At 39.8% G+C, this 11,517-nt stretch overlaps 1 protein-coding gene across 1 annotated transcript in view; it reads left to right on the forward strand.

Moving 5' to 3' along the window:
- Nucleotides 1-3,186, forward strand: part of LOC132882266 (uncharacterized) — a 247,947-nt gene extending 244,761 nt beyond the window's left edge. The window contains exons 4-6 of the mRNA XM_060915553.1: nt 1,314-1,833; nt 2,105-2,292; nt 2,775-3,186. Of these exons, the coding sequence (XP_060771536.1) occupies nt 1,314-1,833; nt 2,105-2,292; nt 2,775-3,114 (1,048 nt within the window). The 3' untranslated portion in view covers nt 3,115-3,186. The remainder of the gene's footprint in view (nt 1-1,313; nt 1,834-2,104; nt 2,293-2,774) is intronic.
- The last annotated feature ends 8,331 nt before the right edge of the window (nt 3,187-11,517 follow it).

The raw sequence follows: 11,517 nt of genomic DNA on the forward strand, positions 1-11,517 counted from the left end.
GGCAGCTTTAATAAACGTCCAGGAGTCCTTCGAACATCTATACCGAATCTGCACATATACCGTTAATGAACAGAGGCGGGTATAGTATGCTCTTACTTTTTTACTTACTTTCTTACTTACCATAGCCAGAGTAGTCAAAGTTTTCGCGGCGCAGATGTGCAGATCAGACAAGACGGAAGACGTTGCGCATGCGTGCAGACATAGCGGAGGTCTTTCACAGCACCGCCTGGCATGCACATCTGTGACAGAGCGCAATGCGTCCGTCACTAAACAGCGGTTCCTCCCGCTGGTCATGTTTCAATGGTCAAGTGCAATGGACTAAACCACAGTTGCAAAGACATTCCAAATACAATCTGTGTTGTATGTCTGTTGTGGCTTTGGTAATGGGGGCTTTACAAGTATGTTTTGTTACGGGTACATTTGTTACAACTTTTAGATATGTAAACCTGAAATGTTTGGTACATGTGTTCATAGTAAAAGACGCGACACAGGTTTAAACAGCGCAAGCATTTATTAGTTTTCACTATAAACAATAGCGTGTAAAGATTCATTAAGTGCGCACGTTTAACATCTGAATCCTTTTCTGCTAGAGTTTATCTAACATCAGCCAGAAATGTTTGTAGCCATTTACCTGCTGTAGTCTTCCGGGTGCGGGACCAAACCAGAATGCAGGTCTGAAAGCGCTTTTCCAGGTTTCTTCCGCGATGCGCGGGAAAGCAGCTCATTAGAGCGGAGAGAAATGGTCTAAAAATCTTACGTAAGTGTTTGTTGTAATATTTAAGGTCTGCACATTGTTGTAGGAGTGTAATGCATGCAGTGAAAATGTTTAGAACTGTTAAAATCTGTCTAGATGTGTTGATTGATTTTAATTGTGTTAAGACTGTGCCGTAGTCTTTTAAATATGCGCTGCACTGTTCATTGGGGGGAGATGGCCTCTGCAGGGAGAGGACGCATGACTTGAGCTCTGTGTGAGTAATGCCAGAGTAGCCTAGCTTGCGTGGGCATTTTGTCCCAGAATTATTTTTTTTGGTTGGTTTTGTCATCAGTGTTTTTTTTTGTTTGTTTGTTTGTCCTGTTTGTGTTAACTGCCGGCTTAAGAATAAAAAGAGAACTATTTTTGTACAAGAATTTTCCTTGTTTTACTCATCATTCTGACTGACTACTCCATCCGCTCGGCACACTCTATTACAACATCCAATTGAATTCCACACATTTATGCGTCACCGTATAGGCGCAGATTTCCTCCTTGAAAACGGTCGTGTAGACACGGAAAAAAGTGAGAACAAAAACGGACTTTTGCGTTTTTGTTTCAGACCGTCCCCGTGTAAAGTGGGCCTTGGAGAAGTTTGTTCTCATGTCGCAGCCACCCTGTTTGCATTGGAATCCGCTGTCAAACACCTGAAGAGCAGAACCTGCACTGATGGTCCCAGACAATGGGGACAATCTTCAGATGTCACAGGTGGGAGAACGATATTCAGTTCAGGATGTAATATTGACTTCACCAGTCCTGAGAGGAAGCGGAAACAGGCCTGTATGGAGTCATGCAACTCCGGACCACCCCCTTCAAAGTCTAAGAAGACATCTTCCATCCCACTCATGACACAGGATGAGAAGGAGAACTTTTTAAAGAGGTTGTCCAAGTCTGGTACCAAGAGTGCTAGACTGTCACTGGAGGCAGGCTTTAATGACAGTTTCACACCAAGGACACTACAGCTCAATCTTCCCAAACCCCTATCTGAGCTGTATGATCCAGTCCATCTAGGCCTGTCATATCCTGATCTGTTGCTGGAATGTGAGGCAGCATTTCAAGCGCTGAACATCGATGAAAATCAGGTATGTTTAACATAAAATTTTATATGTGTATCTGGAATTTAAAAGTCCAGTTATTATTTATAAGGTGGGAGGTATGAGAGTTCCAAACTACTTTGCATTGGTTAATACCTTTCCCCTCCCCTCCACATGCACACCAGCATCAAAATGGATGGATAATGCCCCCACCCTTTTAAAGTTTTGAATAATTATGTCCAAAATGATTTTGACAAGGGATAATAAAGTGTCAATGAATTCTATATCAAATAATATGTATAATATGATATTTTTTCAGGCATCTTCCGTTGAAGAAGAGACTAGAAAACAAGCCAAATCCAAGCTGTGGTTCCAAATGCGTGCTGGCCGAGTTACAGCTTCCAGGTTCAAGGCAGCTGCAAGAACAGATCCAGCCAACCCATCCAAGTCTCTCATCAAGCAAATCTGCTATCCACAGGCCTACAAGTTCACTTCTGCAGCAACTGAGTATGTTTCAGTATTTTCTAATTTATTTTTGTCTAATTACTTTTAATGTTTGAAATTGTTTGAAGATGCTAAATACAATTTTATAGGTTTTGGTTCTGTTTTACGGAATAACAAATGTAATTGATTATGAATGGGTAACAGGAGAAATGGTTGTATTGTATACTGTTCTGGTGATAGTGGATATTTCAGTTTTAAATGTTTGTATTCCCAGTATAAATATGGTTGGCGTGGGCACAGACCAGATGAAGTTTTTTTCCCTCACAATCAGTATAAATGTATTTTGACCAAAAATTTTCAATATTTTGAACTCTCATCCCACCTGTAAAAATAGGAACTGGTTTGCACCCCCACACCATGCATATTTGTAGAAATACCTTTAGAGTGGAATGAATTAAACCATATCACTTTCATAACATGGCCCTTCATATTGACTGAGAGAATTATGGTGGGACTGAACTAAAATTTGATTCCTATTGTTACAGATGGGGATGCCAGCATGAAAACGAGGCCAGGAATGTGTACAAAGCACATGTAGCCATGCAGCACAGAGACTTCATGGTGGAAGACTCAGGACTCATAATCAATCCTGATTATCCTCACCTTGGTGCCTCTCCAGATGGGAAGATAAAGTGTTCCTGCTGTGGGATGGGGATTTTAGAAATAAAATGCCCTCATTGCAAACGTGGTGCCTCAGTAGTATTCTCTAATTCCAAGTCCTCTACTGGAATGTTCAGGCCTGAGGTTAGATCCAGGAGAGCTTGTGCAGCTGATCTACGGGATTCTTCCTCTCTCTTCCTGGACTTCATGGCCTGTCGACACTGAAATGACTCCAGAGACTGCTGCCCTTTTCACTTCACAGGTGATGAGGTGTGTTGGAAGACACTGGGAACAAAATCTGGGGAGATGCGGTGGTTACTCCTTGCTCCTAAAATTAACAAAATAAATAAACATAAGATTACCATAAAATAAAAACATTTTTCATTCAAAGATCAATGCTGGAATAATTCAAGTGAATTCAAAAATAATTATAATGTACTTTAAATGAGTAATTGTAATGATTGTTTTCTCTACAAATAATTTCTTTGCATGCAAGTAAATATACAAACAAAATAAAAGCTGACATTTAAACAACATATTACTTTATATGTTTCTCCCTGAATACTTTTACTCTACTCTTGTTAAAAATTTGGGGAAATTTGCCTATTTTCATTTTTTGGGGGGAATGTTGATTTTCTTCCAGTTATGAATAAATTGACAAGTCTTACAGTTTTTTCCACCTGTGCATATTAATATTTCTTTCAACTGAACAACATGTGTTTGCATTTATATGCATGCCTTATCAGTTAAATATTTTTTTAAATATAAAAAAAACAACTAAGTTTAAATATTTTTCCCCTTCCTAATGATTTTATTCAACAGGTCATGCTATGAAACAAACTATTTGTAAGGCTGGCTTAATTAAAGGATCACAAGACATACAAGTTGGGCTGCTTTTTGAATTTATCAAAACTTTCAAAAGCAAGTGATATAAGTAGTATTTATAAACTTTACTCATCAAAAGGAAAATACATGATATTTCTTTCAACTGAATAACATGTATTTGCATTTATATGCATGCCTTATTATCAGTTAAGTTTTTTTTTAAATATAATAAAAGAAATCAACTAAGTTAAAATATCTCTCCCCTTCCTAATGATTTTACTCAACAGGTCATGTTATGAAACAAACTTTTTGTAAGGCTGGCTTAATTAAAGGATTACAAGACAAACAAGTTGGGCTGCTTTTCGAATTTATCAAAACTTTCAAAAGCAAGTGATATAAGTAGTATTTATAAACTTTACTCATCAAAAGGAAAATAATACATGACAAACAGGAGAACAAAATGTCTGCTACATGCAACCCTAGACAAATTAACCCTGACTGCCTTGTTTCACTGCTCAGATGGGTTAACAAACACTGACCCATTTACTTTTTGCTATATATTTTATCAAAATTGCGTTAACTGATAAACTAACCTGAAATGAAATGATCACTGCAAAGTCTGGAGTACTCTGTTGGCTCCCAATCCTGTCTCTTTACAGCTGCAATCCATTTGGCCCTCTTGTCTGGGTCAGTAGGAAACCGGTAAAAGGAGCGTCCTGCACGCTGTCCCTGTCTGTTGTGGCAGCCCACAGCACAACAAGCAAACACCATGGTTATTTATAGACCGCTTACTGATGAATAAATCTATTCTAGGTGTCTGCAACACGTTGTTTTCCAAGCTGGTTCTCCCTCTCTGTCTGCAGCGTTAGTATAGATTGCCGTCCAATATGGCGGACGCCGGGGCGTCACGTGACCCTGTGACGTCACGTGAAATACCTCAATAGAGATCTTGCAGTCACGTGACCAGAAAGTACACAGCCGCCATCTTGTCGGTCAAAAACCCCGCTGAATACTGCTGCACTCGTGTACAGAATGGATCAATTTCAACCGACGGACTACACGGCTCATTTTTCTAATGAACAGATAACTAGATATATGTCTAAAATAAACGATCTACAGATTAGTGACCCTTATGGCTTTCCGGACGGAGTTTTCACGACCGGATTTTGAACTGCCAGCGGAATACCCGGACGTGTATAATCATAGACATCCTAATACATAGGCGGAGAGTTGGCTGTTCTGACGCGAGAAATACGGTCGCCATCTTGGAGTGGTGAGAAAGCGCGAGATATCCAGGCACCGTCTATTAGTCTAGGGGGATTCAGTTTGCCCCTTTATCCATTAAAGAAATTACATTTGGAGTGTTTTTAAATAATAACAAAATTGAATATGGCATTAATAATTTACTACTTTTAGGTAAACATTTTATTCACAAATGTCATTTTATTTAAAACTAAACCTTATGTTACACACTGGAAGAATGACCTCAAGCTTTTTGCCAAATCTTTAAAGTTAGTTGAAAATAAGGATGTTGGTTATTTTATATCTTTTTTGGATGACTTTGATTTACTCGACTAACATATGTAAAGATAGTTAAGTAACCCCTTTCTTGTTCATATTTTTTACTTTATTGCTATGTGTGTGTTTTACTATTTTGATGTTTTGGATCTGTATATATATGGTGCTCTATTTGTTTGTATTTTGAATGTTTTGGGAAATAATAATAATAAAAAAAAGTTCCGTCTATTACTGCACGACTGTTAGGTTTATATAAGTATTATTCTTATTATTCTTATAAGTATGATTATTAAAATGGTGACAAAATTAAGAGTTAACTTAAGGTTCAGTTAAAAATGACCTTCTGTCTCGGCTGGACATTGTTTGGGAACATTTTGTTTATGAAATGTGTATTTTGAACAGAGAAGTGTCTGAAGGACCCACCAAGGTCTGTTTTAGTGTCAGATCGACACACACACACTTTAATGTTGGATGTAATGGTAGCCTTATTGCTGAACAAAGAGTTAAGACTCTTATATTATATTTTTATAGTATTTATTATAGTATATATTACTTATAGTATATTTGAGAGCTTTTTAAGATCCTTTATTATTTTGGACTATTATTTTTCCTGTGTAGCCCGACCTTCGTCCAGTGGAGAAGAACACTTCTTTGTTAGACCAAACATAGTCTTTGTTTAAAACATTGTCGTAAAAACATCTCACGCGCTTTGACGTACGTAAATGAAATTGCTGAATTGCTGAAATATTATTTTGCTTATGATTGAAGGTTTCATTCACACACACATACATATGGAATTAGACACAGACACATCAACACAGATATCAAAATGATGTCACTCACTCACACCCTCCCATAGACACACACACACACACACCCCTCTCTGAGGTCACACACAAACACACACACACATTTGACAGACACAATAGCCGTTTGGAGAGATTATGATTTGTTATAAAAGGTGTTTGTAATCTTTCATCTTTGACGAAGTGACTGTGCGAATAAACCGGCATGTGAACTCTCTGGTGTTCCCTTGTCTGTTTCTCTCGACCTGATCATTCTCGTCCTCAGATCTGAGGGGGCTCATGAAGGAATCGGGGTCTCTTTCTGGGTGAACCCCAACAACGACTGAAGAAGAAGACAAGAGACAAGCTGCCAGGCTGGTGCCCAGCGTACTCCTGCTCAAACGAGCGAACCGTTTCAAACAGAAGCAGGGGGATTCCTTTTCACAAGTAAGATTTAACATTACCGTACTATTTGTTGTTGTTTTTTTTTAATAGTATTTTACCAGAGCTGAGAAGGAGCTAAGAGACTTAAATCGTCATCAGGTAGTGGTTTCACGAGTGATGTTTTAATGTTGTATGCTAATATTATATATTGTTATTAAATGTTTATTCATATACTACCTTTTTTATTTATTTACTAGTTTATTTATTTACTACATTGTTATATTTTTTATGTTTGACATTAATTTGTTATAAATAAATGTTTTGATATGCTTTAAAACAAAAAAAAAAGTTTGTGGTCAATATATGGTCATCACACATTGTCCTACATACCAAACAAAGTGCCCCACTCACCCTGAATCCATCAGCTTTGCTGAAGGGGGGTCAGATTGTGTTGAAGGATGTAAAAGGCTCTTATAAATTCACTGACTAGATTAATTTCCCCTTTGATATGTTCTTAACAATCTATTTAAAGAAAACATACACACATTTGAATCATTATAATGGATTTAGATTGTTAAAACCGCATTTTATTTGCAACAGATTGGCGGTTGTAGCCGATAGAAAAACGTTAAGCTGATTATATCTAATGTATTTAGTATTACACTGAGTGCAGCGGATCACCACTCCAAGATGGCGGCCCCGCGTCTCGTCAGCGCTTTTAGAATTTACATTGAATGCTCCGTCTATGTATTAGGATGTCTATGTGTATAATTACCTCATCAACTTTCCCTCGCTGTTCAGTGGTGAAGCACTGCGTGCTTATAAATCTCTGGACAGTTATCTTTACAGAAATTCAGGATTTGTCAGCGACTCAGATGTGGCATCTTGTAAACAAGAAAATGATCCTCACTGGATGGGTAAGTCACTTAAGTATTGAGTATAGCACTGACCAGCCGATTATAGAATAAGGTAATTCCAAATCGTCTGTCTTGTTTACATGGATCTGGCGTTGGAGAGGTAGAGGCTTGGCAGTGGAGATTTGAGTAGCTGTTTTCTGAGCTTAGTCAACAGGCCGGCTCTGCCTGTAGCCTCGCTTTTGCTTCGGCTCCCGGCGCCGCCTCCTTCGCTTTGCTTCCGATAACAATCCACGGAGACCCCGCTGGTCTCGCAATCTGGTCTCGTCCGGAATGTGTGTTTTTTTTTTTTTTCTCGTCCGGAATGTTGTGCATGCGATGGAAATCGCTACAAACCGTCATTTTCTGCTGGAAACCAATGTCCAGTAAGTCCATACAGTTGTAGTGGATATTGAAGTCCGGTACAGATGAACAACACGCAAAAAACATAAACGTGCACAGGTAGGGAGAGCTTGTAGCCACAGCCGTTGTAGTAGAATTGTATATAGTAGGGTTTTCCAGAAGAAAAGGTAGAAGCAGAAGTAGAAGGCGGAATATGGCGTTTGACCTACAAGATGGTGTCTGTCACAATCTGGATCGGCTGTGATGTCACATGCAAGATCTCTATAGGTGTTCTTTTAGGAATGAATGGTCAACCAAATGGCCATTCATCACAATAGGCAACACCAGCTCCTACTACTGGTGCTCTGTCTGCAGACAAGAGAACTCCTGTGTCCATCAAGGCGTGAGAGACATAAGCAGGCACATCGAAAGTAAGGGACATCGGGCCAAAGAACAGGCTCTTAACTCAGCCAGCAGCAGTGGCGGCTGATAGTCTTTCAAACAGGGGAGGCTGGTCAGTTACGATATTTCCAGATTTTAAAAGAATAAAGAAAAAACACATCAATTTTGCCCATACTCTTGCCTCTGATCTGGCTAATTGTTGGCAGGGTCACAAACTGTGAAATAACAGGTTCTTTTGGCCCATTAGCCTACTGTCCAATGTACATGATGGTGGTGTTGGGGGGAGGGGTATATTTTAACATTTTATATTTTAAAATTGTGGCATGTTGTTTAAAAATTGATCATTATTGAAAGCAGCTCTTTGTCAGGAACCTCAGCAGTAACAGCAGAGTGCTCTGGAATAGGCACAAGCACTGACCTTGGGGAGCCAAACATAGAGCTGGGGGCCACACATTTCATTCAGTGACACTTTCCCTATATTTTACTTATTTTGACTGAGAAATGTTTTATTGACAATTTTGATAACCCTTCACTTTTAATCCAGGTCTGTAGTGTGAAATGTTATCGGCTGTGTTTTTGTTTAAAAATGTTTTCCAAATTGTAGCTGTGTTTAATTCATATCCAGAGAAATATATATTCCAATATAATATACTCAGCATAAACATTTTAAATAGATTCTATATTTTTGGTCCATCCATGACATATTACTAAAGTAGCCTATTTACTGTTGTTGATGTGGGTCACTTGCTGTTAGCCAATTCACTTTCTCGTACCAGGAGAGCTGAAAGGAACGAGTATTATTCCCTACCTTTTTCACCAAGTCAATTTGAGGCGTTGGTCTACCCTGCTCTTTAATTTTAATTTTTTCCTCGAAAGGAAGACTGGCAAATGGCTTCGCCAAAATTAAATCAGCAATGCTTGGCATCTGTGCGCAGCTTTCTTGCTAGCTGACTAGCCCCCTCAAGTTCAAGTTCAGTCACTCAAATAAACGACATTTCTGGAACTAAGATAGCAAACTTGACAACACTATATTTACACTTTATTTACAATGTAAATATATACAAACTAAAAAGCTGGTAGAAACCGTATGTAATGAATGAAATCGAAATGTAAGCTGATTTCTTACAATACACCACAGCACTTGTGAATCCGCATGGGACTGAACTGAAATTCACCGCTGCCTGTCTATAGTTGAAACGAGCTGTCAATCAAAGAAAATATCTGGCCGCTTTCACCAATCACCAGTCTCCTCGCGGAAACTGCCATGTCCCTCCCACTGTGAGGCTGGGAGTCCGTGGGGCGGGCGTTTTTGCAGTATTTATCCAATAATCGTCTTGCATTTTGAGATTGAAAAGCGCATAGCTCCCAAATGCCATTGAAGTCCACTGAGGCTGGGCTGCATCGCGCTGTCACGAGGGGGAAAAACTCTCGTACACATTAGGCGAACTGGGGAAAGTTGTAACGGAATGATTTCGCACTGTAGCTGGGTTGAGCACATATATTTCTATGATTCTGGATCTGAAATAGCAATGTTATAAGGTCGGCTATAACATAAGCCTAGCGCAATTCATCCTACACGATGTTCGTCATTTTTAGAGGAGGCTGAGCCTCCCTCGTTGTCTTAGAGCAATCGCCACTGTTGGCGGCAAGGTGGGGCATTTGTAGGCCGTGCCCCCCCTAGTGGCCACTGGTGCCCCACCACCCAGCACAGGACAAAAAAAAAAACCTTTTAGTTATTATTACAATTTTAAAACCATTGCATTATTCCTATTTAATGTTAATATTATTTTAAATTTACATGTGCAAACTAACTTCAATGAAATGAAAGAAATATGGGAAGATTGTATAATAATTTTGGTTGCACTTGCATTTGGTCGATGCTCATTGGTCGCTATAAGTAAACTTGTTACATTTGAACTTGTTTATATTCTACTGCAGCACGCAGAATCGGTTTACAGATAGTTTTGAAGAAAATAGTCGAGGACAGAGTGCTCCGATGTTTCAGCAGTATGTCTACTCGTCGCCTGCAACTCTTCTAAAGGTAAGCCCGGTTTATTTTACCTCGTGCCGGCCCTGGTTTTCAATTTAAGGCCCACTTAGCAGATGAATTGTTGATTGACACTTGCTGCGTCTTGCATTTGTGTGTTTTTAAGGCTGCGTGACTGTCTGGATGCCCTTGTGTCAGTGCTGTGATGCGTGGCTATTTCTACCCGAGTGCGACAGTGAGTGTGGCAAATGAGTGGCTCCGCTGACCCTGCTTCAGTCCAGTGGATGTCCCACTGTCCCCAATACACGTACAAGATTTTTTAAAAAAATAACTTACCTTAATACTTGATATAATCATAGGATATATATCCTGTTTAGACTGTGTTTGGCTTCTAACAAAGAAACTGAGATGTGGTAACAGTTGATCTGTCTTTATTAATGTTAATAAAACCTAGGGCTCGGCATTCAAGTGTTTGCCTATACTGTCTCGTGTCGGTTCTTCAACACACTGCGTTCTTCTTTCAGAGATGTTCAGGGTTGTTTTTGACAATTGGAAGTTGTCATGTAATGTTTATAATCACTGGCAGGCCTTGTTTTTTTTAAATAAAGAGGTGTTGAGAGGTAAATACAACATTTATGACTTGGGTAGCCTATATTGCATTTATAGTGCTAGCGTCCATTGCAGCCCTCAAACTTTTAATCGTCTTGCCTGTGTGTGAATGCGTACACTGTCTGCATCTGCCATAGCAACAACAACAACTCATCTCATCTCATCATCTGTAGCCGCTTTATCCTGTTCTACAGGGTCGCAGGCAAGCTGGAGCCTATCCCAGCTGACTACGGGCGAAAGGCGGGGTTCACCCTGGACAAGTCGCCAGATCATCACAGGGCTGACACATAGACACAGACAACCATTCACACTCACATTCACACCTACGCTCAATTTAGAGTCACCAGTTAACCTAACCTGCATGTCTTTGGACTGTGGGGGAAACCGGAGCACCCGGAGGAAACCCACGCGGACACGGGGAGAACATGCAAACTCCACACAGAAAGGCCCTCGCCGGCCACAGGGCTTGAACCCAGGACCTTCTTGCTGTGAGGCGACAGCGCTAACCACTACACCACCATGCCGCCGCAACAAATAATAATAATAATAATGGCGATTATAAGAATATGTATAATTATTCTAATAATAAAAAAGAAAAACGTTTGGTAGCATTTCTGCTGTTTGACGCCACTGCGCGTTAAATGACAGTGCCCCCCCTGCTGCTTACCCACGCCCCTCCAATAGATGTGCTCTGGCGCCGACTCTGGCAATCGCCCATGGCCAGCAGTGTTGCACAATTTTATACTCCAGCAGCTTCTGTTGGAGGCATGAGTATACAAGAAGCCAAGGTACATAGCACATGAAAACCAAAAGGCTGGTGACAATGTTTGATGAATTGCATTTTCCTTCAAATTGTAGGTTATATCAATATAAAAACTTATGT

Source organism: Neoarius graeffei, chromosome 2 (genome assembly GCF_027579695.1).
Source record: "Neoarius graeffei isolate fNeoGra1 chromosome 2, fNeoGra1.pri, whole genome shotgun sequence".
Lineage (NCBI taxonomy): Eukaryota > Metazoa > Chordata > Actinopteri > Siluriformes > Ariidae > Neoarius > Neoarius graeffei.